We start from the raw sequence: 27,068 nt of genomic DNA on the forward strand, positions 1-27,068 counted from the left end.
TTTCTCCCTGTCCCTGTCTTTCTCTTTCTCCCCTGCCTGTCTTTTTCTCTCTCCTTCTGTCTGTCTGTCTGTCTTTCTATCTCTCTCCTTCTGCCTGTCTTTCTCTCCCTCTCTGTCCTCTCCTTTAAAAGCCCGGTCCCTTTAATTTCGCTGTCAGCCTGATCTCGTTTGTTTTTAGACGTGTTTCCTGTGTTGCTGGGGTGGGTTCGCTCGCTCGTTCCAATCTCTCTCTCTCTCTCTCTCTCTACATCCACCCAAACCTCTCAACCGAGTTCCCTCTCCCACCTCCAGCGGGGTTTTTGGAGATTTGTCTTTTTGTCGAGACCCAGAGAGGAAAGGAAATTAAACAAAATTGAAGGGAGAATGCTGGTGACACCGAAGGAATGGGAAGGTCCCGTGCAGCCGGCGTGGTGCTGATGTCCCCGGAGTACCCCTGAAATTGACGCCGCTTTGTCCATTACACCAGAGGCAGGGATGCACAGAAAAAGGCTATTCGTTGCGATAGCGCCGGCTCTCTCCGCTTTCAATGGACGGGAGCTACCTTCTGTGAACAAGGGGAGAGTACACTGAAGACACACAGAGAGGGAGGGGGGAGAAAAAGGTTGGGGGGGGGGTGTGGAAATTGGAAGGTATCGTTTTCTTTTTCTTTATTTTTGGCCCCTGAAAAAAGACAAGACCCAGAAGGGAGATATAATTGAAGCGGTGGCCGAGGAGCAATTCCACACCCCACCCTCCCACTCGAATGAATATTGATGTGTTTTTCTGCCTCTGGGAGGGGGCTTTGAACTGTCGTCGGAACCATGTCCTCTCGATTAACACTACCCTCTCCAAATGAACGCAGTTTGGAACATGTGAGTAAAACTAAAGGGAGATGTGGGGTTAGTAAATCCCCTATCCTCATCCCTCCCTTTCCCAATTTTTCAAGGTTTGGCTAAATGTGAATGTTTCCTGTATCTGTTTGTTCCCCTTCCAGAGAGAGAGAGAGAACCAACCTCCGTGTAGTCTGCATGCCTTAGACTGAAATCATTTTAACAAACTATATTCAGATATGTGTGTCTGTGTATATGGGTTAATGTATAAATGTTTATGCTATCTTCCCTGATGTGCATCTCACAGTTATAACATCCAGATACAATAGATCTTGAATATACATCATGACTATTGTGTATCTTAATTAAAATATTATGTTAGGCCATATCTTAATTATACATGTATTTATCATGTCATTTTATACACTGTGCTGTAAAGGTGTATTCTGTATCTCAGCTGTACATCTTAATTATGGATCATAAATACATTCTTTTATGTATTTTTAATTGTATATATGATTATCTTAATTCAATATATCACCATTTTATGTAACTGCCTTATTTCTATTAGTGCCTGAATCTATCTCAGTAAAGTCAGCTTCTGCTTTTAGGCAGAATGCTGAGGTTGTGTGTTTATTTTTGCAAGAATTCATTTTTTTTGTTTTGCTGGTGGGGAGTGGAGATTTGTGTTCTGTGACTCCCGTCTGCTGACCTCTCACAGAGATGGCTTTAACTCTATGGCCCCTGTCTCTTTGGGGGGCTAAGGGGACTGTGTGTATGTGTGTGGTGGAGGTGGGATGGATTGAGGTTGGAGGGTCTTCCTTCTGTCACCTGAAGACCAAGGAAGAGATGAAAGAAAGACCTGCGTTTGTATAGCACACTTGGCAGGTGCCCCACGTCCCAGACCGCTTCACAGCCAACAGCGTCCTTCAGAGGCACGCCTTCAGTTGTCGTGTAGGAAGTGCACAGCAAGCTCCCACAACTGGTATCCAGATTGCTTTCCTTTGAGTGCTCTTGGCTTTTTTTTGGATATGGTTGCCATGGGATCTTTTAAGTTCAACTTCTATTTGCAGGGGGTTTATGAGGTGCACACCAGGCCTGGGTTTAACGTTTCAGTCGCTCAGTCTGCCATAGCGGGGGTACTCCCCTTTGTGCTGGCCCAGGCACATCGACCTGGATTGTGCAGCTCAGGTCAAAGAGCAAGCTTGGCCTTTGAACAAGGGATGCTGGGAACGTTTGTGGTCTCAACCACCTTGGCCTGTTGGATTCGAGAAGCCGCAGCTATGATCCCTCGGATTCCTTCCAACCAGTCAAAATAGGAGTAGGCCATGTGGCCCTTTCAGCCTGTTGTCCCCATTGGATAGGATCATGGCTGATTATCTGACTCAGCCCCCCGCTTCCTGTTTCCTCCCCCATACCCTTTGAACTCTGTTCCCCAGTCTGCCTCCACGCTGCCCGTCCTGTTACACTCTCTTCCCGATCCTCAGTTACTCGTTCCTTCTCCTGCCTTCAACAGACAAGAAACTCATTAACCTTCTATCACCTTTGTCATCTGCCACCCCTCTAATTTTTTTTCCCCTGTACCCCCCCCCCGCCCCCGCCACATCAGTTCCTACCTTTGTTTTCTTTTTAATCTTTCTGTTTGATGGCTCCTTCAAAATCTCAATCTCCTCTTGAATTTCTTCTCCCGTTTATGAGAAGTGAGACAGAGAGAGGCGGGGGGGGTGGGAGGAGTGGGGATTACCAAGAGGCTCTGAGGTGGGATGGATGGATGTGGGTGTTCACTCCGAGTCAGGCCATTCGGCCCTATCAACCTGCTCCCCCATTCGATAGGATCACGGCTGGTCATCCAACTCATTCCCCTGTTCCTGCTTTCTCCCCCCACACCTTTCAATCCCCAAGAATTTATCTGACTCCTTCTTGAAAACATTCAATGTTTTGGCCTCAACCGCTTTCTGTGACAGAGAATTCCACAGTCTCCCCCACTCTCTGGGTGAAGACATTTTTCGTCATTTCAATCCCACCCAGTATCTTTAGACTGTGACCTCCTGGGTCTGGACTCCCTGGTCTTCAGGAACATCCTTCCTGTGTTTACCCTGTTCAGTCCCTGTTAGGCTTGTATGAGATCTCTCACCCACCTAATTGTTGTAAAATCCAATAAGTAGAGGCCTGACCAAATCCAGTCTCTCATCATGCGTCAGTCCTAACAGCTCGCGGACTGCTAAACCTTCGCTCCACTCCCTCCATCGCCAGAACACCCTTCCTCAGATAAGGGGGTCTCAAAGCAGTTGTGGAGATATGCACCTTTTGCATGTGGACCTGTGGGCAGCAAGAGACAGCAGCATCCTCTCCAGCCCGTGATTGAGCAGCGACTTCTCCCACTCCCACCGCTCCCCACCCCCTCCTCCCCCCCCCCTCCCCTTTAGTGCACTTTGGAAGGATATCACTTGTTGTCCTTGAGCTGAGTGACTCACCTGGGCATTTCGGAGGGCGGCCGAGAGTCACCCACGTTGCTGTGGGCCTGGAGTCACGTGTAGGGCCCGACTGGGTAAGGGTGGCAGACTGCCTTCTCTCCAAAAGGCATTGTTGAAGCAGATGGGTCTTCTTTTCCAAAAATAAAAGGCAGTAGAAACTGTTTGTGGTCGCCGTGACTGAGACCCGCTTGATATATTTCTGTTGTGAGTTTACATTTCAATTCCGCTGGCTCTCACTGTGGGATTTGGATTTGGACTTGGAAAGCGTTTGTCTTGCCCAGAGAATTGGGATGTGTTGATGCATAGTTAACAAGAACTTGACTTTAGGCGCGTGTTCAGGAGTGAGATTTTGGAGACAATACGTTTTACAGCTGGAGTGGTGCATGGTTCTGCCAATCTGAATTATTTCACATTGCTTTGGTAATCAGCAATGCTATACAAATGATCATATGATTTGGAATGTGTAGAGGGAGCTTTACTGTATCCAACCCTGCATTGTCCCTGTCCTGGGAGTTTTTGATGGGGACAGTATAGAGAGAGCTTTACTCTATCTAACCCCGAGCTGTCCTGGGAGTGTTTGGGGACAGTGTAGAGGGAACTTTACTCTCTGTCTAACCCTGCACTGTCTCTGTCCTGGAAATGTTTGATGGGGACAGTGTAGAGGGAGCTTTACTTTCAATCTGAAAGAGTAGGGGATGCTTCGCTTCTAGAATACCCCTGTGCCGTACCTGACCTACTTGAAATCGCAAGCTTTTGGAGCGCTGTGAAAACGTGATTTCAAATGAACCTGTCGGACTGTAACCTGTTGTTGTGTGATTTCTGACCTCGTCCACCCCAGTCTGACACTGGCATCTCCGTGGCCTGGCTAACTGTCCCAGGTCTGTCTAATGGGGACAGTGTTGAGGAACCTTAATTTCCAAGTTAAAACAGATTTAGTCTGTATCCAACTCTGCGTTGACCCTGTCCTGGGAGCCTTTGATGGAACAGTATTGGGAGAACGTTACATTCAGTTTAAAAGAGTAGAGTGAGCTTTGCTCTTTATACAACTCTGTGCAGTCCCTGAAATGGGAGAGTTTGATGCAGACAGTGTAGAAGGAGCTTTACTCTGTCTCTAACCCCGTGCTGCCCCTGTCCTGGGAGTGTTTGATGGGGGCACAGTGTAGAGGGAGCCGTATCTAACCCTGTGCTGTTTGAAACACGTTAAGTTTTTGGACACTTTAGGTTATACGTGTGTTTTGTTGGGGTCTGGGTGTAGAGGTGATCCCTACCCCCATGGCAGAGTGACATGCCATACCCATTCTGTAAACACTGGACTGGCCCGCAGTTCCAGGTTATTACAAACCCTGGCCAAAAGTCACAGTGCAAAAAAAATTAGAATAACTTCCTCTTATTTCTTTGCACATGTTCAATTAGTCAGTATTAAAACATTGGAGATGGGTTGGGCCGGTGAAGGAGTTAGAGAGAAATTGTTTCGTTGAGCGTCAAGTATCAGTCAGTTACGTAACGAAGAGCCTTTCTGATTGGCCGTGTCGACTGTTGCAGACTTGGTCAACCAGAGCCAGGAGTGTGGGGTTGGATGAATGTGTTGGAGACAAGAGTCCATTCCACCATTCTCCTGATCGATATCCTACGTTACTGAAATAGAGAGAGATTGCAGAACTGTGGGGTGCAGAGGGATCTGGGTGTCCTGGCACATGAATCATAACAAGTCCGTTTTCGGGCTTCACACTGATTGAGAGGGTGATTGGGATCTTAGTGCATTGCTGGGGAATGGACTGTAAGAGGAAGGATGTTTTGCAACAATTAGACAGAATTTGAGAGAGTTATGTGAAAAGTTTGGCCTACTTCTTTAAGAAATGATACAATTGCCTCAAACAGTTCAGAGATAGTTGGTGTGACTCTTTTCTGGGATGAAGAGGTTTGCTTTTAATGAGGAGCAGTTAGACAGTAAGATATTGGAGCAGAATCAGGCCATTCGGCCCATTGAGTCTGCTCTGCCATTCGACCATGGCTGTTATGTTTCTCAACTCCATTCTCCTGCCTTCTGCCAGAAACCTTTGATCCCCTCACTTATCAAGAACCTATCTATCTCTGTCTTAATAACTTGGTCTCCACAGTCCCCTGTAACGATGAATCGCACAGATTCCCCACCCTCTGGCTGAAGAAATTTCTGCTTGTCTTCAGTTCTAAAGGGTCGCGCCTTCACTCTGAGGCTGTGCCCTTAGGTCCTAGTCTCTCCTACTCAAGGAAACATCTTCTCCATGTCCGCTCAATCCAGACCTCTAAGTTTTCTGTAAGTTTCAGTCAGATCCCCCCTCATCTTTCTGCCATCACGTGCAGATCCCGGAGTCCTCGACCCTTAAATGACAACCCCCACCGCCCCCCACCCCGCCCGGACTGTTCTTGTGAACCTCCTTTAGACCCCTATCCGAGGCCAACACACCCTTCCTTAGATACGGGGCTGAGCCTGTTGTACCCATCAGTGTTGAGGTGAGCAAGGGGTGATCTGGTTAAAATGTTCCCACTGTGGTGGGTTTTTGGTGGATTGAGCATTTTTCTTTGCGTTTGCCGAGACGATAATGGGGCCCGCTCGGTTTAAGAGTGAGGTGCTGTCTGTTTATCGCTGAGATGAGGATGATTTGTTACTCGTCTGTGAAATTCTTACCCAGGAAAGCTGTGAAGGCAGGATTGTCAATATTCTTCCCTTATACGTCCCTATTGGACATTGGGGTCAAAGGTTATCAGAGAAGGTGAAATTCAAAACATATACTGATCGGCTAGTTCTGAGGAAGGGTCGCCAGACCCGAAACGTTAACTCTGTTCCTTCCTTCACAGATGCTGCCAGACCTGCTGAGCTTTTCCAGCAACTTTGTTTTTGTTCCTGATTGGCCGCGATCCTTATGGCATGGCGGACCAGGCTCGAGGGGCTGAATGGTCTATCCCTTTCTTTTTGAGCGTGCTCAGAAATTTGGGGCCGGATTGGTTGACCCCCAGAGTTTGAGGGTATTGACTAGAACGATGCGACCATGACCGGGTCAGTCGGGACAAAACAGAGGGCTAGATAGAGTGGGGGGGTGCTGAATGGCCTATTCTTGCAGCTCAGTGCTGTGTTCCTCACAGGCTTGGTGACAGGTCTAGGGCAGGGGGGCGGGTGTTGGTTGAGGAGGAGATGAGGGGGTGGGTTCTGATGTGTGTCTCACTGCATTCGGCTGGGGGGCAGGGTGCGGTCTGAGAGAGAAACAGAGATGGTGTGAAAGCAGAATAAACGGTTTAAAGTTAAGAAAGCGAAGGCAATGTGTGGATATGCAGTGTGTTCCTGGAGTGAGTCAAAGTTCTGGCTGAACCATTTCCTCTACTCTATCAAACAGCATTCTCTTGATAGTTTCACCGAGGATCTATCAAGAGGGATGTCCCCAGCTTTCGATGCCTCCCACAACCGCGCGCCCCCCCCGCCCCCCCGCCGCCTCGCTCAGGCCATGTTGCCATCGCCTGGAGCTCACAGCCTCGGCCCAGCACTATGTGGTTTCAAGTCCCAGCCTGGAACTGAAAATCCAAAGGTCAGAGAGCTGAGACCAGAATTTCAGCGCCGATGGAGTGCTGCACTGCCAGCGGTAGTGAAGTGCGCTCCACCGATACACATCAAAGGAAAGAGAATAGTTTTCCCCCACACCAGCCCCCATTTATAATTTTCTAATTGCCCCCTTTAAAGATATTACACTTTTCTCTCTCAAGCACCTGGGACTCAAACCTCCAATCTCCTGTGTCCGAGGTAGGGACGTTACCACCGGTCACTCCATCCACTGTCTGTCCTCCAACTCAAAAGAGGCCATCTGATCGTTTCTGTGATTGTGGGAGCTTGCTGTGCCTAAAGTCGCTGCCAATCTTTACCCCATCCTGCTCGATCCCCACCCTCCAAGCCACTTGCTGTCCTTGCTTGGAGTTATCCATCCTTTCCGTCAGTGTGGCTGGGCCACAATCCTGGAATTCTCTCCCGAAAGGCATTGTGGGATCCCTGCACCAAAGGTTCAAGATGGCGGCTCAAAGGGCAATCAGGTAACTGTCAATATACGGGAGATGACAAAGTGTGGGGCTGGATGAACACAGCAGGCCAAGCAGCATCTCGGGAGCACAAAAGCTGACTTGCAAGGATGAAGGGTCTAGGCCCGAAACGTCAGCTTTTGTGTTCCTAAGATGCTGCTTGGCCTGCTGTGTTCATCCAGCTTCACACTTTGTTATCTTGGATTCTCCAGCATCTGCAGTTCCCATTATCTCTGAGTCAATAAATGGTGACTTGGGGACATTCACCTTCAGTGAATTCTGTTTTTAAAATTAGAATGGCAACTACATCTTCCCAAAAAATACTGGAAGGAGTGCGGGGCTGGATGAAAACAGCAGGCCAGGCAGCATCAGAGGAGCAGGAAAGCCAATGTTTCTGGAAGGGTCCAGGCCCGAAACGTCAGTTTCCCTGCTCCTCTGATGCTGCTTATCCTGCTGTGTTCATCCAGCTCCACACCTTGTTATCTCAGCTTCTCCAGCATCTGCAGTTCCTACTGCCTCTGAAAGGAGTGGAGAGTGTTTTAAAACAGGGGCATTGAAGGATATCATCAATATTCTTGAGTTTCTTTTTGTTTAAATTCCTGGAGTGGGCATCTCTGTGTGGACCAGCATTTACTGCCTGTCTGTAGCAATGTCTGAAGGTTTGAGTTATAAAGAAAAGCTGTGCAGGCTGGAGCATAAAGGATATAGATAAAGTTAACATTAGTTGCCTTTTCCCTAGGGTGGGGGTATTTTGAGATGGGGGTCATTTTTTAAAAAAAAGACGAGGAGCAAATGTTTTACACAGAGGATGGTTCGTGTATGGAATGAACTCCCTGGGGAAGTGGGGAATGTGGGCACAGTTACAATGTTGAAAAGACATTTAGATAAGTTCATGAATGGGAAAGGTTTGGAGGGATATGAGCCGGGAGCAGGCAGTTGGGACTAGGTTAGTTTAGGATTATGGTCGGCATGGACTGAAGGATCTGTTTCTGTGCTGGATGTCTCTATGATTCTGACTCTATTCTGCTTAACCACTCTGAGACACCACACCTGCCAATCAATACATGAATGCATTGACTTTAGAGCACTGAAAAGTAATTAGAGGGTATATTGATCCCTAACTGCCCCTTGAGAAGGTGAGCGTGAGCTGCCTTCTTGAACCACTGCTGTCTGTCTGCTAATAGGTTGATCCACAATGCCCCTAAGGGAGGGAATTCCAGGAATTTGACCCAGCGATAGTGAAGGAGCAGCGATATATGTACAAGTCAGGGTGGTGAGGGGCTCGGGGGGGGGAATGTACAGGGGGTGGTGTTCCCATGTACCCGCTGCCCCTTGTCCCTAGGTGGAAGTGGCCGTGGGTTTGGAAGGTGCTGCCTGAGGGAGGAGGTCGGTGGCCACATTCTGATGGGCTCTGGCGATGAACCATGTCCCATGGGACAGTCCTGCTATTGGCTGTTGTGGGAGCTCACTCACATCCACTGAGGGTGACCATCGAGCCTGAGTTTAACATCGATTCGAAAAGAGAGCCCCCTCACCCGACAGTGCAGCACAAACCCCTCCCCGTCACCCCCGATGACCTCGGGATCGAAGCATCGACACTGGGCAGGGATTGTCCAATTTGGAGGGGACTAGGACTGAGCCATGATTGCTGCTGTCTGTGTCTGTGTGTCTGTCTGTGTGTCTGTCTGTGTGTGTCTGTCTGTGTGTGTCTGTCTGTGTGTGTCTGTCTGTGTGTGTCTGTCTGTGTGTGTCTGTCTGTGTGTGTCTGTCTGTGTGTGTCTGTCTGTGTCTGTGTGTGTCTGTGTGGGCAATGCTCGATTCCTGTCGCTCTGTGATTTCTGGTTCACCCGATGTAGCAGCTTGCCTGAATGAGTCAGCCTGATAGTTGTTTTACGAAGGAGAGAGCACAGATCTTTCTCACGTCAATCTGACCTGGATCCCAACCAAATTCCCAAGATGGAAACTGAGTTGAGGCAACAGATGATATCTCGTCGTTGCCGACGTTTTATTTATTTCTGTTATTTGTCCTGTTCCTCCTGTGTGTTGTCCAGAGTCGTTGCCGTTTTTAAAACCCTTTCACAACCGCGTAACGTCCCGGGCCGTTCTTAAAAACCCAAGCAAGTGTTGCAGGAGAGTTTCCAGGGCCGGGGACGTGGCACACAGCGAGCCCCCCGCACACAGCGATGTGATGACCACCAGGTTGGCTATTTTCACAAATGTCAATCTGTAGAACCATTGAACCCCAACAGTGCGGGTAGAGGCTGTTTGGCCCATCGAGCCTGCACTGACCCTGTGAAGGGCATCCCACGTAGAATCGACTCACCCCACCCCCTGCCGACCCTATCTGTGTCCTCCCACTCTTCCAACGGCCAATCCCACCCTAACCTGCACATCCCTGGGCACTATGGGTAATTTCGCACGGCCAATCCACCCCTAACCTGCACATCCCTGGGCACTATGGGTAATTTAGTATGGCCAATCCACCCCTAACCTGCACATCCCTGGGCACTATGGGTAATTTAGTATGGCCAATCCACCCTAACCTGCACATCCCTGGGCACTATGGGTAATTTAGTACGGGTCAGTCCACCCTAACCTGCACATCCCTGGGCTGTGGGAGGAATCCCACGCAGACACGAGGAGAACATTCAAACTCCACACAGGACAGTTGCCCGAGGATGGAATCGAACTGGGAGATGCGAGGCAGCAGCGCTAACCTCTGAGTCACTGTGCTAGTGAGTTTTTGTTTGAGGATTATGGGGTACAGACCCAGGAAAGTGAAACAAAGATCAGGACCAGGTTGGCCATGATTTTAATGAGCGGTAGAACAGGCCAGAGGGACTGGTTCACCTCCTGCTGCTCCTTTTGTACATTCAAGGTCACCTGGTCTATGTTGAGGGAGTTGGAAAGAGCAAGCATGAGTTTACCTCCTTTTTCCAGGTTGTAATGTTTGGTCTGTCATTTGCATATCTGCAGCTCTGACCTTGTTTACTTTTGAGTCAGAAGCTGCTAAAGACGATGTGAACAAATTAGTGTTTTTTTGTGTGTGGGGGGGGGGGGGGGGGGGAGTCTGAGGGAATACTCCCCACTTGCCCGATGGGGGCAGCCCCAACAACACTCAAGAAGCTCGACACCACTTGATTGGCACCGCATCCGCAAACATCCCACTCCCTTCCCCCCCCCCCACCAACGCTCAGTCGCTGCAGTGTGTACCAGCTACAAGATGCCCTGCAGCAATTCACCAAAGACCCCCAGGCACCTTCCAAACCCATGACCCACTTCCGTCCAGAAGGACAAGGGGGCAGCGGATACGTGGGAACATGTTCTCCTCCGAGCCCCTCCCCATCCTGACTTGGAAATATATCGCCGTTTCTTCAGTGTCGCTGGTTCAGAATCCTGGAATTCCCTCCCTCAGGGACATTGTGGGTCACCCCACAAGCACATGGACAACAATGGCTCAAGGATGGCAGCTCATCACCTTCTCAAGGGGCAACTAGGGACGGGCAAGAAATGCTGGGCCCAGCCAGCAACGCGCACATCCCATGAAAGAGTAAATTTTGTAAGTCTGACAGAGTCAGCCCTGAGGGGTGTATGGACTCCCAGCAATTTATTCCTTGGCATGAGGTTAATTGTTTAGGACTGAGATGAGCAGACCTTTCTCCAATTCCTTACAGTGTAAAAAGAGGCCGCTCGGCCCATCGAGTCTGTATTGACCTCCAAACAGCATTCAACCAGACCCTGACCTTATCCCTGTAAACCTGCCTTCCCCATGGCTAACTCACCCAGCCTGCACATCCCTATGGGGATGCTATGGGGTAATTTCCCAAGGGCCAATTCACCCTAAACTGCACACCCTTTGGACTCTGGGAGGAAACCGGAGCACCCGGAGGAAACCCACGCAGACACTGGGAGAATATGAATACTACACACAGATAGTCGCCTGAGGGTGGAATCGAACCGGGGGTCCCTGTGCTAACCACTGAGCCAGCGAGTGGGGGAGTCTGTGGAAATCTCTGCCACAGAAAGCAGTTGAGACCAGGATGTTGAAATGTGGATGTGAGTTTGCTCGCTGAGCTGGAAGGTTAGTTTTCAGACGTTTCATCACCATTCTAGGTAACATCATCAGTGAGCCTCCGGTGAAGCGCTGGTGTTATATCCCGCTTTCTGTTTATCTGGTTAGGTTTCCTTGGGTTGGTGATGTCATTTCCTGTTCTTTTTCTCAGGGGATGGTAGATGGGCTCCAAATCAATGTGTTTGTTGATGGAGTTCCGGTTGGAATGCCATGCTTCCAGGAATTCTCGTGCGTGTCTCTGTTTGGCTTGTCCTAGGATGGATGTGTTGTTCCCAATCAAAGTGGTGTCCTTCTTATCTGTATGTAAGGATGCGAGTGATAGTGGGTCATGTCGTTTTGTGGCTAGTTGATGTTCATGTATTCTGGTGGCTAGCTTTCTGCCAGTTTGTCCAATGTAGTGTTTGTCACAGTTCTTGCAAGGTATTTTGTAGATGACGTTCGTTTTATTTGTTGTCTGTATAGGGTCTTTTAAGTTCATTAGCTGCTGTTTTAGTGTGTTGGTGTGTTTGTGGGCTACCCTGATGCCAAGAGGTCTGAGTAGTCTGGCAGTCATTTCGGAAATGTCTTTGATGTAGGGGAGAGTGCTTATGGTTGCTGAGCCCGTTTTGTCTGTTTGTTTGGGTTTATTGCTGAATTCTAACCTTCCAGCTCAGTGAGCAAACTCACATCCAGAACCTCAACCTGAGCTACAAATCTTCTCAAAACATGTTGAAATGTTTCTAGGAAGGAGTTGGATACAGTTCTTAGGGATAATGGGGAGAAAGCAGGAACAGGGGACGGAGTTGGACGTTCAGCTGTGATCGGGTCAAATGGGGGAGCGGGCTGAATGGCCCACTCCTGCCTGGATCTCGTATTCTTGTGTGAAGATGCACACTGTGCAGGGGCTCAGGATGTGGCCTCTTTGAGATCACAGTCCAGGCCCTGACCATAGCCTGGGCTTCACACCTGGCACCGAGACGTGTGTGTGTGTGTGTGTGTGTGAGAAAACCGGGCTGCGTTTGCGTGAAACCCCACTCCTCCTTCAATAATCCTAGCCCTGATCGGGAGGGGGGTGAGGGTGAGGTGGGGGAGAGAAGAGTCTTGTGGAGTTGAAGTAGGGCGAGGTATGGTGTTGGGGGGGGAGACAACATCAGAATGAACAGGGCCGATTCGGTGCATGGAGAGCTGTGATTCAAACACGCCGTTAGCTCTGGGGGCCTGGAAGCAGAACGATAGATATTTAGGTGGCACGCACACGCACACGGGGAGCTCCTCTCAGTTTGTGAAATTGTGAATCAGAGACTGAAACTGACACATGTATCCACTGATTTCACTTTGACCTCGTGGAGCATTGTGCTCACTAGCAAAATCCCAACAAAACGATTCCAAGTGGATCTCTGCAATTGGGTTGGCGTAGATGGAAACATTTTGGATAATCAAATGGGTTGAGAAAACCCCTGGAAATGTCCTCGCCTTCTGAAAGAGAATGGGGAAAATCTCCCTCACCTGCCCAAATCCCAACTTCCGAACTACTTCTCCCCTCGTTCCTCCTCGCTTCCCAAATCCCCATCTCTCTCCTCATTGTTTGCCCCCCTCAACTCCACTTCTCTCCTCGTTGTTTGCCCCCAACTCCACTTCTCTCTCCTCGTCGTTTTCTCCCCCGACTCCGCTTTTCTCTCATCGTTGTTCCCCCCCCCCCCCACTCCCATTCTCTCTCATTCCCCCCCAACTCCCCTTTTCTCTCATCGTCCCCCCCCACCCCGGACTCCCGTTCTCTCTCATTTCACTCCTCCCCGACTCCCCTTTGCTCTTGTGCTCCCTTCACTCCCCCCTCTCTCTCGACCCCTGTCATTTTCTCGCTCGTTCTCTCCTCAGGTACAGCAAGTAATCAGGAAAGCTCATAGAATGTGGTGGTTTATTGGGAGGGGAACCGAATGCGAGAGAGTATGGTGGGGATGCTTCGGTTACACCGAGCATCAGGAGGACTGTGTACAGGACTGTTCACTGTTCCTACAGAAGGATGTTAATGCAGTGGAAGCAGTTCAGAGAAGGTTAACCAGACTAATCCCTGAAATGAATGGATTGCCTCATGAGGAAAGGGCCGGACCTCTATCCTCTGGAGTTTGGGGGAGTCGGAGGGGACTGAATCGAAACACAAAAAACCGTAAGAAATAGGAACAGGAGTAGTAGGCCATTCGGCCCCTTGAGCCTGCTCCACTGTCCAATAGAATCACGGCTGATCTGATGTACCCAAGACCACTTACCTGCAATTTTCCTCATTACCCTAGATTCCCCAAACGATCAAGAAACGATCTGACTCTCAAGTGTCGCTGGGTCAGATTCCTGGAATTCCCTCCCTAAGGGCATTGTGGGTCAAACTACAGAACATGGAGAGCAATGATTCAAGATGGCAGCTCACACCCCCCCCCCCCCCCCCCCCCCCCAACCGAACCTCTCAAGGGAGCCGTTAGGGATGGGCAATAAATTGCTGGCCGTGACGAGAATTTTTTTTTTAAAAAGTGGTTTATTGCTGATGATAGTTCCTTCTGTAGCCAGTGAATGGCCCGCGTTGTTTTGTTTTCTCCTTCCGGAATCTTCCTGAAAGCTCATAGCAAATCCCAGTCTTGGAGGATTGTTTGTCTCCTGATGGGGCTTTTAGAGAGAAAGAGGCCACAGTTCAGACACCCTGGGAGCTGGGGGGGCGGGGGTGAAAGGAAAGAGGAGTGGTGAGATGGAGGAAGTATTGACCAATTCACTTCCTTGAACTGGTCTCTCGATCTGTAAATAATGCAGCTGAGAAGTCATTGCTTAAAAAGGCAAAAAAGCCCACGTTAAAAATGGACCACTTGTGCAGAAGGATCTCGTTTGTAACATCATCCACTCCCTGCCCCATTTCGAATTATTGCCGCTGTTCATCGTTTAAATAAAAATATAAGAGAATTGCATTTCTGTTTCGCCTTTGCTCAGGGTCCCCATGGTGCTTAGCAGCTGTTTTGAATTCCTTTTTAAAAACAGTCCCTGTTTTAGCAAATCCATGCACAGCATGATCCCACTGACAGCCGTGTGATAATGGCTGGATATTAGCTCCCAACTGCTCCGGTCATCCACAGGGTAGTGGATCTGGAATCTCAACTGTCCACCTGGGAGAGCCGCTAGGTTTTTTGTTGGAGGACTCTGTGTAGTGTGGGGCGTGTCGGCCTGGGTTACAACGCTCCAGTTTGGCGTGGGATTTTACTAGTTTGTGATTCTCCGATGGGAATGTCGAACGAGGTGGTGTCCATCCATGGTCTGCTTCAACAGCAGCGTGTCCCCTCAATCCTGGCCAGGTAGAGAAACAGGAGCAGGAGGAGGCCATTTGGCCCTTCGAGCCTGCTGCGCCATTCAATACGATCACATCTGATCATCCAACTCAGTCCCTGCTTTCCCCGCGCCCCCCCCCCCCCCCCACCCTTTGATCCATTTAGCCCTGAGAACTATGTGTAACTTCTTGAAGACATTCAGTGTTTTGGCCTCAACCGCTTTCTGTGGCAGAGAATCCCACAGACTCCCCCCCACTCTCCAGGCAAAGACATTCCTCCTCATCTCAGTCCTACGCTGTATCCTTAGCCTGTGACCCCCCCTGGTTCTGGACTTCCCTAGTCATCAGGAACATCCTTTCTGAATCTACCCTGTCTAGTCCCTGTTGGAATTTTATCGGTGTCTAGAACAGCCTACCCCATTCTTCTAAACTCTACCGAATAGAGCCCAAACTGGCCTATATGTCAGTATGAATATTCCCTGATTTTAATCATTCCACCATTTCTGGTTGGGCCTGGGCTGGACCTGAAGCTCTGGAATTCCTTCCCTAAACCTGTCCGTCCCTCTCTACCTCACTTCCCTCCCTTTAACACTCTCCTTATAATCTTCCTTTGTGGCCAAATGCTCCTATCCCAGTATCATGTTGTGCGATTCAGTGTCTAATCTGTCTTAACAACACACCTTTTTGAAGTGTCTTGAGGCTTTTTATTGTTGATGGAAGGATATCCTCGCCATAGAGGAAGTGCAGTGAAGGTTCGTAGAATCCCGACAGTGTGGAAACAGGCCCTTCGACCCAACAAGTCTACACTGACCCTCCGATCACTCACCCAGACCCTGCACCCCTAGACACTACGGGCAATTTAGCTCGGCCAATCCACCCTAACCTGCACATCCCTGGGCACTATGGGTAATTTAGCATGGCCAATCCACACTAACCTGCACATCCCTGGGCACTATGGGTAATTTAGCACGGCCAATCCACCCTAACCTGCACATCTTTGGACTGTGGGAGGAAACCGGAGCACCCGGAGGGAACCCACGCAGACACGGGGAGAATGTGCAAACTCCGCACAGACAGACACCCGAGGTGGGATCGAACCTGGGTCCCTGGCGCCGTGAGGCAGCAGCGCTAACCAGCTGGGGCACTGTGCCACCCCATTCGCCAGACTGATTCCTGTAATGGTGTGACAGTCCTGTGCAGAGAGACCGAGCAGACGTGCTCCACAATTTTGAAGAAAACAAAAAGAGCACACTGCCTCAGAGGCTGTGGATAGTTTGAGTGAGTGGGCAGACGGAGCTTAGTGTTGGAGTGTGTGAGATTGTGCACTTTGTTGGAAACATCAAAAGGCATACTAAACTTTAAATAGAGGCATAGAGCTGTAGAAGGGTCATGGCAACTGACCCTTCGGCCCAACTTGTCCATGCCAACCAGGTATTTCAAACCAATCTGCCAGCATTAGGCCCATATCCCTCTGAACCCTTCATATTCATGTCCCCATCCAGATGCCTTTTAAATGCTGTAACTGTACCAGCCTCCTCCACTTCCTCTGGCAGCTCATTCCATACACACACCACCCTCTGTGTGAAAAAGTTGTCCCTTAGGTCCCTTTTAAATCTTTCCCCTCTCACCTTCAACCTATGCCCCTCTATTTTTGGACCCACCCTGTGGCGAAAAAGACCTTGTCTATTCACCCTATCCATGCCCCTCATGATTTTATAAACCTCTACAAGGTCACCCCTCGGGCTCCGATGTTCCAGGGAACATAGCCCCAGCCTCTCCCTACAGCTCAAACTGTCCAAACACAGCGACATTCTTGCAAATCCTCTCTGCACCCTTTCACATTTCACAACGCTTTGTTTTTTAGACCTTCAAAAGCAAGAATCCACGGGCAGTATGTTCCTATTAGTGTGAAGGGCAAGAGAAATGAGAGTGCGAGCGAGAGTCAGGCACTCCAGAAAAGTAATCACGCGTGTTGGTGCAGTGAGTAATTAAGAAAGCAAAAGAATTTCAACCATTATTGCTCCCAATTTGGAATTTAAGATCTCGTAACAGTTTTATGGAAAGACTACACCTAGTGTATTGTGTACAGTTTTGCTTGCTGTTTTTAAGGGAGTATGTACTAGCTAGCTAATCTAATGGTGACCCTACAGCCACTGTCAATTGTTGTAAAATCCCATCTGGCTCACTAGTGTCCTTTAGGGAAGGAAATCTGCTAGCACGCTTGCTCGGTCTATTGGGTCTAGGAGTTGGGATGTCATGTTGAGGTTGTACAGGACATTTGTGAGGCCTCTTCTGGATCACTGTCCAGTTCTGGTCGCCCTGTTGTAGGAAGGATATTAACAACCTGGAGAGAATTCAGAAAAGATCTGCCAGGATGTTGCTGGGAATAGAGGGTTTGAGATGTCCAAGTAGACTGGAATGACTGGGGCTACTTTAATTGGATTGTAGAGGTCTGACTCTGTGTGACTCCAGACCCACAGTAGTGTGGCTGGATAAGCTAGGATTCTCTTTGCTGGAACATCGGAGGCGGAAGTTTATAAAATCGTGAGGAACATGGATAGGGTGAACAGACAAGGTCTCCCCCCCGCCCCCAGCGTAGAGGGAGTCCAAAACTAGAGGGGCATAGGTTTACGGTGAGAGGGGAAAGATTTAAAAGGGACCTGAGGGGCAACTTTTTCACGCAGAGTGTGGTGCATGTATGGAATGAGCTGCCACAAAAGGCATCTGGATGGGAACAGGAATAGGAAGGATTTAGAGGGATATGGGCCAAATGCTGGCAAATGGGACTAGTTTAGTAAATTTGGTTGGCATGGAGTGGTTGGAGCGAAGGGTCTGTTTCCATGCTGTATAGCTCTGTGACTGTTTACTGCACTCTAAGCAATAAATGCTAATCGAGTCAGTGATGCCCACATCCCATGTATGAATAGGGAAAAGTCATGATGGAGTACAGGAGCTGGGACGTCATGCTGATGCTGCACAGGACATTGGTGAGGCTTCTGCTGGAACACTGTGTCCAGTTCTGGTCGCCCTGCTATAGCAAGGATATTATCAAGTGGGAGGGGGATCAGAAAAGATTTACCAGGATATTGCCGAGACTGGAGAGTTTGAGATATAAGGAGAGGCTGGATAGACAGGGACTTGTTTCACTGGAGCATAGGAGGTTGAGGAGTGACCTTTATAGAGGTTTACAAAATAATGTGGGACATAGATTCAGTGAATGACAAGGGTCGTTTCCCCAGGGTGGGGGGAGTTCAAAACTAGGCGGCATTTTTGTTTAAAAAGGTGAGAGTAGAAAGATTTTAAAGGTGGAATGAGGGGCACTGTTTTTTACACAGAGTGGTTCGTGTGTGGAATGAACTTCTGCGGGTGGATTGTGTACATGGAACGAGCTGCAAGGGGAAGTGATAGAGACAGGCACAGTTACAACATTTTAAACAGACATTTGGACAAGTACGTGGAAAGGAAAGGTTTATCATAGAATCCCTACAGTGTGGACACAGGCCCCTCGGCCCAGCAAGACCATACCAACCCGCAACACATCTACGTAGCACATGGAACATTACAGCACAGTACAGGCCCTTCGGCCCTCGATGTTGTGCCGACCTGTCATACCGATCTCAAGCCCATCTAACCTACACTATTCCATGTACGTCCATATGCTTATCCAATGACGACTTAAATGTACCTAAAGTTGGCGAATCTACTACCGTTGCAGGCAAAGCGTTCCATTCCCTTACTACTCTGAGTAAAGAAACTACCTCTGACATCTGTCCTATATCTTTCGCCCCTCAATTTAAAGCTATGCCCCCTCGTGCTCACCATCACCATCCTAGGAAAAAGGCTCTCCCTATCCACCCTATCTAACCCTGTGATTATTTTAGATGTTTCAATTATCTCTCAACCTTCTTCTCTCTAATGAAAACAGCCTCGAGTCCCTCAGCCTTTCCTCATAAGACCTTCCCTCCATACCAGGCAACATCCTAGTAAATCTCCTCTGCACCCTTTCCAAAGTTCCACATCCTTCTTATAATGCGGTGACCAGAACTGTATGCAATACTCCAAGCGCGGCCACACCAGAGTTTTGTATAGCTTCACCATAACCTCTTGGTTCCAGAACTCGATCCCTCTATTAATAAAAGCTAAAACACTGTATGCCTTCTTAACAGCCCTGTCAACCTGGGTGGCAACTTTCAATGATCTGTGTACATGGACACCGAGATCTCTCTGCTCATCTATACTGCCAAGAATCTTACCATTAGCCCAGTACTTTGCCTTCCGGTTACTCCTACCAAAGGGCATCACCTCACACTTGTCTGCATTAAACTCCATTTGCCACCTCTCAGCCCAGCTCTGCAGCTTATCTATGTCTCTCTGCAACCTACAGTATCCTTCGTCACTATCCGCAACTCCACCAACCTTAGTGTTGTCTGCAAATTTACTAACCCATCCTTCTACGCCCACATCCAGGTCATTTATAAAAATAACAAACAGCAGTGGACCCAACACCGACCCTTGCGGTACACCACTAGTAACTGGTCTCCAGGATGAACATTTCCCATCAACTACCACCCTCTGTCTTCTTTCAGCAAGCCAATTTCCGATCCAAACTGCTACATCTCCCACAATTCCATTCCTCCGCACTTTGTACAATAGCCTATCGTGGGGAACCTTATCGAACGCCTTGCTAAATCCATATACACCACATCAACCGGTTTACTCTCGTCTACCTGTTTGGTCACCTTCTCAAAGAACTCAATAAGGTTTGTGAGGCATGACCTTCCCTTCACAAAACCGTGCTGACTATCCCTAATCAATTTATTCTTTTCTAGATGATTATAAATCCTATCCCTTATAACCTTTTCCAACACTTTACCGACAACTGAGGTAAGGCTCACTGGTCTATAATTACCAGGGTTGTCTCTACTCCCCTTCTTGAACAGGGGAACCACATTTGCTATCTTCCAGTCATCTGGCACTATTCCTGTAGACAATGACGAGTTAAAGATCAATGCCAAAGGCTCGGCAATCTCCTCCCTGGCTTCCCAGAGGATCCTAGGATAAATCCTATCCAGCCCACGGGACTTATCTATCTTCACCCTCCGTAGGGTTTCTAATACCTCTTCCTTGTGAACCTCAATCCCACCTAGTCTAGTAGCCTGTATCTCAGTATTCTCCTTGACAGCATTGTCGTTTTCTAGAGTGAATACTGTTGAAAAATATTCATTTAGCGCTTCCCCTATCTCCTCTGACTCCACACACAACTTACCACTACTATCCTTGATTGGACCTAATCTTACTCTCGTCATTCTTTTATTCCTTAAATACCGATAGAAAGCCTTAGGGTTTACCCTGATCCTATCCGCCAACAACTTCTCATGTCTCCTCCTGGCTCTTCTGAGCTCTCTCTTTAGGTCTTTCCTGGCTACCTCGTAGCCCTCAAGTGCCCTAACTGAGCCTTCACATCTCATCCTAACATAAGCCTTCTTCCTCTTGACCAGAGATTCCACCTCCTTCGTAAACCACGGCTCCCGCACTCTACAGCTTCCTCCCTGCCTGACAGGTATATACTTATCTCGGACACACAGGAGCTTTTCCTTGAATAAGCTCCACGTTTCTAATGTGCCCATCCTCTGCAGTTTCCTTCCCCATTCTATGCTCCCTAAATCTTGCCTAATCTCATTGTAATTGCCTTGCCCCCAGCTATAACTCTTGCCAGTGGTATAGACCTATCCCTTTCCATCACTAAAGTAAACATAACAGAATTGTGATCACTATCACCAAAGTACTCACCTGCTTCCAAATCTAACACCTGGCCGGGCTCATTACCCAGTACCAAATCTAATGTGGCTTCGCCCCTTGTTGGCCTGTCTACATACTGTGTCAGGAAGCCCTCCTGCACACACTGGACAAAAACTGACCCATCTGTAGTACTCGAACTGTAGTGTTCCCAGTCAATATTTGGAAAGTTGAAGTCCCCCATGACAACTACCCTGTCTCTCTCACTCCTATCGAGAATCATCTTTGCTATCCTTTCCTCTACATCTCTGGAACTATTCGGAGGCCTATAGAAAACTCCCAACAGGGTGACCTCTTCTTTCCTGTTTCTAACCTCAGCCCATACTACCTCAGTTGACGAGTCCCCAAACATCCTTTCTGCAACTGTAATACTGTCCTTGACCAACAATGCCACATCTCAGCCCCTTTTACCATCTTCTCTGTTCTTACTGAAACATCTAAATCCCGGAACCTGCAACAACCATTCCTGTCCCTGCTCCATCCATGTCTCCGAAATGGCCACAACATCGAAGTCCCAGGTACTAACCCATGCTGCACGTTCATCCACCTTATTCCGGATGCTCCTGGCATTGAAGTAGACACACTTCAATCCAACTTCTTGCTTGATCTCACCCAGATCTGTTTTCCCCTCAGTAACCCACCCTAACCTGCACATCCCTGGGCACTATGGGTAATTTAGCACGGCCAATCCACCCTAAGCTGCCCATCCCTCGGCACTATGGGTAATTTAGCACAGCCAATCCACCCTAACCTGCCCATCTCTGAGCACTATGGGTAATTTAGCATGGCTGATCCACCTAGCCTGCACATCTTTGGACTGTAGGAGAAAACCGGAGCACCCGGACCAAACCTGCGCAGATGCAGGGAGAACGTGCAAACTCCACACAGACAGTTACCCGAGGGTGGGTTGAACCTGGCTCCCCAGCACCGTGAGGCAGCAGTGCTAACCACTGTTTAGAGGGGTATGGGCCGAACTCAGGCAAGAGGGACTAGTTTAGTTTTGGAAACCTGGTCGGCATGGACTGGTTGGACCGAAGGGTCTGTTTCTGTGCTGTATATGTCTTAATTGCCCTCCTTCTGGGCAATTAGGGACGGGCAATAAATGCTGGTGCAGACATCCCTTGAAAAAAGTCTCAATGGAGTGGATACAGAGTGTGCCCAAGGATCTTCGATATATGATAGTTCCCAAGAAAATTCCGTCGGGAATCCAGCAGCAATGTCTCTCTCCCCCACCCTGAAAGCGGGGGGAGTATGGGTCTCGCTCTCACAGGCAGCACTTGAGGTGATGGTTGGGAAATATGTTTTAATGGCCAGCTGGATCAGCAGAGAAAGGTTGAAATCAAAACACTACAAACACTGGAAATCCAGATGCAAGAAGGAGGAATCGCTGGAGAAACTCGGTGAGTCTACGGGAAGAGAGAGGAAAAAAACAGTTAACGTTCGGAGTCCCGTCCGACTTTTCCACAGAAGCAGATGAGGGAGAAGGTGATGGTGGAGATTGAGGCAGTGAAAGATGATGAAGGCTGAAGCACTAATGCCATGCAGTCAGGCCAAACAGCCTGTTTCTGTGGGCTGTGGAAACAATGGAGTCACTGTGGGATTTAGTCTCTAACACCCTTGTTTACAGTAAACGGGGGCTCGCTGAATGGATGGAGAGAGGAATGACATAAACTGTTAGGGTTGACCTTTTTGTTAATGTCAAGCCTAGGTCAGCACATATCACTTGGAGCATTTTACGTAAGATTCAGCAACAAGAGTAGGCCGCAGAGCCCTCCTGAGCCTGCTGTGCTCTGGCTCTCCATAAGACCCAAGGATGATCGGATAGTTTTATAAATATTTCAGTCGATGGCGACGAGGATAAGAGCAGGCCAGATGCTGTGTGGAATTTGATCAGGGCCGTTCCTCGAGCAGGGCAGAACTGGAGCTATCTGATCCTGCGAGCGACAGGAATGTGTATGGTTTGCCAAGTTTGTTTTCGCTCCGTATATTTCTGAAGCCAGAGCGATCAATTTTTTTCCCCCTCAACCCCTACTCCAGGATCACTGGACGTGCTGGATTGGAGCCCCCAGCTGGAGAGTGAACAGGAAGAGGCCGTTGGGGATCGGAAATATTCCCAGGCAGTGCGACAGGATACTGGCTGCCTGGATCCCTGGAGAGCGAACAGGACCGTCCACCCCATCAGCAAATTCCCCACACCTAATATTCTTTTCTAATATAATTATTCAACATGCGTCCCTTCCAAAATGGAGCACTGCTGTAATGCACCTAATGAATTTTCACAAGACTCTGGGCAGTATGAAGGGTTGATAACTTGGTTTGCAGGCAAGGGGTCAGAGTTCACAGGCCAGGCGCGGCCTGTAGGTAGCCAGTGGTCAGAGTTCACAGGCTTGACCCATAAATAGTCAGGGGTCAGAGTTCGCGAGCCTAACCTATCGGTAGTCAGCTCGTGACGTTTAGTCAAGGAAATGTGTGGGATTTTTGATGTAATACTTCAACATTTTCAGGTTTGGCAGAGACCTGTTGAGTTGAGAGAGGCTATCGTTCCCTCCAGTCATTTGATTGAAGGGAATTGTCACCTCAGTGATCTCAAAGAAGGTTAGAATTCGAGTCGGTGACACTCCAGGATTGGCCTGGAGTCACCAGGGATTGACCATCCATCTTGAGGAAGTAAAACCCAAGAGGAAAATCCTGGGGACCCACCTCTTTAAGAAGCTGGTTTCTCAGTTGCGAGGAATGTTGGAGTTGGGATATTCGTAGGTCGTCCTGTTGGATTGTGAAGCATTTTGTTTTGCTTTCGGATGGCCCGAGAAGCTGTGAGTGTAGGATGGGTTCGGCAGGCAGTGGGGTTTGAGGGTGCGAGGGAACCACGGGGGAATCAATGGGAGGAGATCAACGGAGACAGCACGGGGGTAGTCACAGAGTAAAGCTTCCTATACGCTATTCCCCCCATCAAACCCTCCCAGGGCAGATAGCATGGCGTTAGATACAGAGTAAAGCTCTCGCTACACTATGCCCCATAAAACACTCCCAGGACAGGGACAGCACGGGGTTAGATAGAGAGTATAGCTCCCTCTACACTGTCCCCCATCAATGAGTTTGAGTTGAGTTCACTGTAAGGTAGAATGGTTTCCCACTTCTGGTGTCTGTTTAGTTGTGAAACCAAACAGCGGGGAATGAACAGACCAGCGAATAGTTAAGGATTTATGTATTCTACCGCTTGGCACTGCTTCAAGGTCAAATGCTGATGTTGGTCTGATCTTGTGCCGTGGGATTGTGACTGCTGGGAACTAGTTACAGTGCTCTCTCCTCAGGCCTGGGAGGGGGAGCAGCAGGAACGAGATTGGAACCGAAGGGTCTAGGCCCGAAACATCGGCTTTCCTGCTCCTCTGATGCTGCTGGGCCTGCTGTGTTCATCCAGCTCTACACCTTGTTATCTCAGATCAAAGCACACTGCCTTTCCCAGCACATTGTCCCAGTCACTGATGGTTACCTGGAGCCCGGTGTATTCCTGTCCGTGGCCATCAGTGCCACAGGTGTGACGGTGTTTAGGTGTTCTGTTTTCGGCAGGAATTTTGGGGAAATACTGAGGAAGGACCATTTGGCAGGGCCATACCAGGAGTCAGGGTTTTCTCGCACCGAGAGACCGAACAGTCTCCATTTCTGCTCTGTGCGGTGATCCTCTGAGTGAAATTGTTTCTTTGTTTTGGTGTAAAATGGGAGGCCCAGCCTTCAAATTATGCCTCAAAATTCTAAGAGTCTTCCCCACATTCGCTGCCCCCCTCTCCCATACACCAACCGCTCCCCCTCCCACACACACACACGCACATGCAGACACGCATGCAGACACACGCACAGACATACACACACACGCGTGCGCGCAGTCACACACACACTCACACACGCACGCGCGCAGTCTCTCTCACACACATACACATACACATACACATACACATACACATACACATACACATACACATACACATACACATACACATACACATACACATACACATACACGCGCGCAGTCTCTCTCTCTCACACACGCGCAGTCTCCCTCGTCAAGCCCCTTAAGAATCTTACCTGTTTTAATAATGTCGCCTCTCAATCTTCTAAACTCCAATGAGTAGAGACCCAAGCCTACTCACTGTCTCCTTGGGACGCAGCCCCAGGATCATCTGAGTGAACCTTACAGAGAGAGCTTCGACAGACTAGGGTTGCAGAGAGGAGGGACATTATTGAGATGTATAAAACGTTGAGGGTCATGGATAGGGTCAACAGGAAGAACCCCTTTTCCCCTTGGTGGATGGATCAGTGACCAAGGGGAATAGGTTTATAGTAAGGGGCCGTAGGTTTAGAGGCGATGTGAAGAAACATTTTCTCACTGGGAGAGTGGTGGGGGATCTGGACCTCCCTGCCTGTAAGGGTAGGAGAGGCAGAAACTCTCTCAGCATTGATGAAGGATTTAGATGCACTCTTGCAATGTCCAGGCATTTAAGACGATGTATGGGCCAAGAGCTGGCATTAGAGTAGTCAGGTGGTTGTTGACAGCAATGGGCCGAAGGCCCTACCACAGTGCTGCCCATCTCTACGTCTCTGCCTCCAACTAGCGTCTTCCCTCGGTAAGGAGACCGCAAGCCTCAAAGTATGGTCTCCCCACTCCTATACACGAACTTTCTCACAGTAAAGTCCAAGAGAATTGGAGGACAGCTTTTTTTATTTGACATCAGCAGGTGTCTTCAGTGTGTTAAACAAGGAGAAACTGTGGCCAAAGGGTCTGTAATTAGAGGAACTTGGATTTAATGTAGCTGATGAAGAAGCAGAGATAGAGAAGAGTATTTTGTTGAGGTAGAATGTGCTCCGTGAATGATGTCCAGCCTCAGTAGAAGCTGCTAGGCCAGAACCCAACAACAGCCTCCCAGTTGGAGCTGATGGTTTGGGTGGGGGGAATCCAGTTGATGTCTCCCAGTCTTTGGTATCACAGATGTCCCACGGCCTTCCATCACAGGATGTGTCTCTATCTCTGTGTAACTAACTTTCAGCCAGCTCATATCTCGTCAGTTTTATCGTTTACTGAAACGTTTTATCGTTCTCATCTGTTAATGGGCAACAGGGAAATGCAGAACAGGTCCTGCCCGACCACCCCCTGACATCCCCACCCCTCCTCAACCATTGTCAGTGCCACTCTGCCTCCCCCCTCCTACCATCTTTCCCTCCATCTCAGTCCCTTCCCTACACCACCCCGCTTTCTCCTTCTCTCCGCACCCCCCCCCCTTCACCCCGTCTCTTGCTCTCCCGTGATCTCAACAAACTCCCTCGCCTGCGTCTCACCTCCCCCTTCCGCCCCCTCTCCCTGAACGTTTCAAACCCCACCACCTGCCACTTTCCTTCCTTTTTTCTATATCCACGTTCCCCCACCTGCCTCTCTGTTTCCTTTTCTCTCTGCCTATCTGCCAGCTCCTCCTTCCTCTGCCAGCTCCTCCTTCCTCCCCCAGCTCCTCCTTCCTCACCCCCCCTCTCTTCCACCCCCCCCTCTCTTCCACCCCCCCCTCTCTTCCACCCCCCCCTCTCTTCCACCCCCCCCTCTCTTCCACCCCCCCTCTCTTCCACCCCCCCTCTCTTCCACCCCCTCCCTTTCTTCCACCCCCTCCCTTTCTTCCACCCCCCCTCCCTTTCTTCCACCCCCCCTCCCTTTCTTCCACCCCCCCTCCCTTTCTTCCACCCCCCCCTCCCTTTCTTCCACCCCCCCCTCCCTTTCTCCCTCCCTCCCTTTCTTCCACCCCCCTCCCTTTCTTCCACCCCCCCTCCCTTTCTTCCACCCCCCCCTCTCCCCCCCCTCTTCTTCCACCCCCCCTCCCTTTCTTCCACCCCCCCCCTCCCTTTCTCCACCCCCCCCTCCCTCCCTTCTTCCACCCCCCCCTCCCTTTCTTCCACCCCCCCCTCCCTTTCTCCCTCCCTCCCTTTCTTCCGCCCCTCCCTCCCTCTCTTCCGCCCCTCCCTCCCTCTCTTCCGCCCCTCCCTCCCTCTCTTCCGCCCCTCCCTCCCTCTCTTCCGCCCCTCCCTCCCTCTCTTCCGCCCCTCCCTCCCTCTCTTCCGCCCCTCCCTCCCTCTCTTCCGCCCCCCCTCCCTCTCTTCCGCCCCCCCCTCCCTCTCTTCCGCCCCCCCCTCCCTCTCTTCCGCCCCCCCCTCCCTCTCTTCCGCCCCCCCCTCCCTCTCTTCCGCCCCCCCCTCCCTCTCTTCCGCCCCCCCCTCCCTCTCTTCCGCCCCCCCCCCTCTCTTCCGCCCCCCCCCCTCTCTTCCGCCCCCCCCCTCTCTTCCGCCCCCCCCCCTCTCTTCCGCCCCCCCCCTCTCTTCCGCCCCCCCCCCTCTCTTCCGCCCCCCCCCCTCTCTTCCGCCCCCCCTCCCTCTCCTCCGCCCCCCCCTCCCTCTCTACCGCCCCCCCCCTCTCTTCCGCCCCCCCTCCCTCTCTTCCGCCCCCCCCTCCCTCTCTTCCGCCCCCCCCTCCCTCTCTTCCGCCCCCCCCTCCCTCTCTTCCGCCCCCCCCCTCCCTCTCTTCCGCCCCCCCCTCCCTCTCCCCCCCCCCCTCCCTTCCGCCCCCCCCCCCT

The 27,068-nt window shown here is 50.0% G+C and overlaps 1 protein-coding gene across 3 annotated transcripts in view; it reads left to right on the plus strand.

Annotated features, from left to right (window-relative positions):
- Positions 1-206: 206 nt before the first annotated feature.
- The window catches only part of LOC125447845 (MAP/microtubule affinity-regulating kinase 4), a 114,778-nt gene continuing 87,916 nt past the window's right edge, over positions 207-27,068 (plus strand). For all 3 annotated transcript variants that reach the window (XM_059640941.1, XM_048522622.2, XM_048522623.2), the window contains exon 1: positions 207-851. In XM_059640941.1, coding sequence (XP_059496924.1) covers positions 801-851 — 51 coding nt within the window. In that variant the 5' untranslated portion in view covers positions 207-800. The remainder of the gene's footprint in view (positions 852-27,068) is intronic.

Source organism: Stegostoma tigrinum, chromosome 39, assembly GCF_030684315.1.
Source record: "Stegostoma tigrinum isolate sSteTig4 chromosome 39, sSteTig4.hap1, whole genome shotgun sequence".
Taxonomy (NCBI): domain Eukaryota; kingdom Metazoa; phylum Chordata; class Chondrichthyes; order Orectolobiformes; family Stegostomatidae; genus Stegostoma; species Stegostoma tigrinum.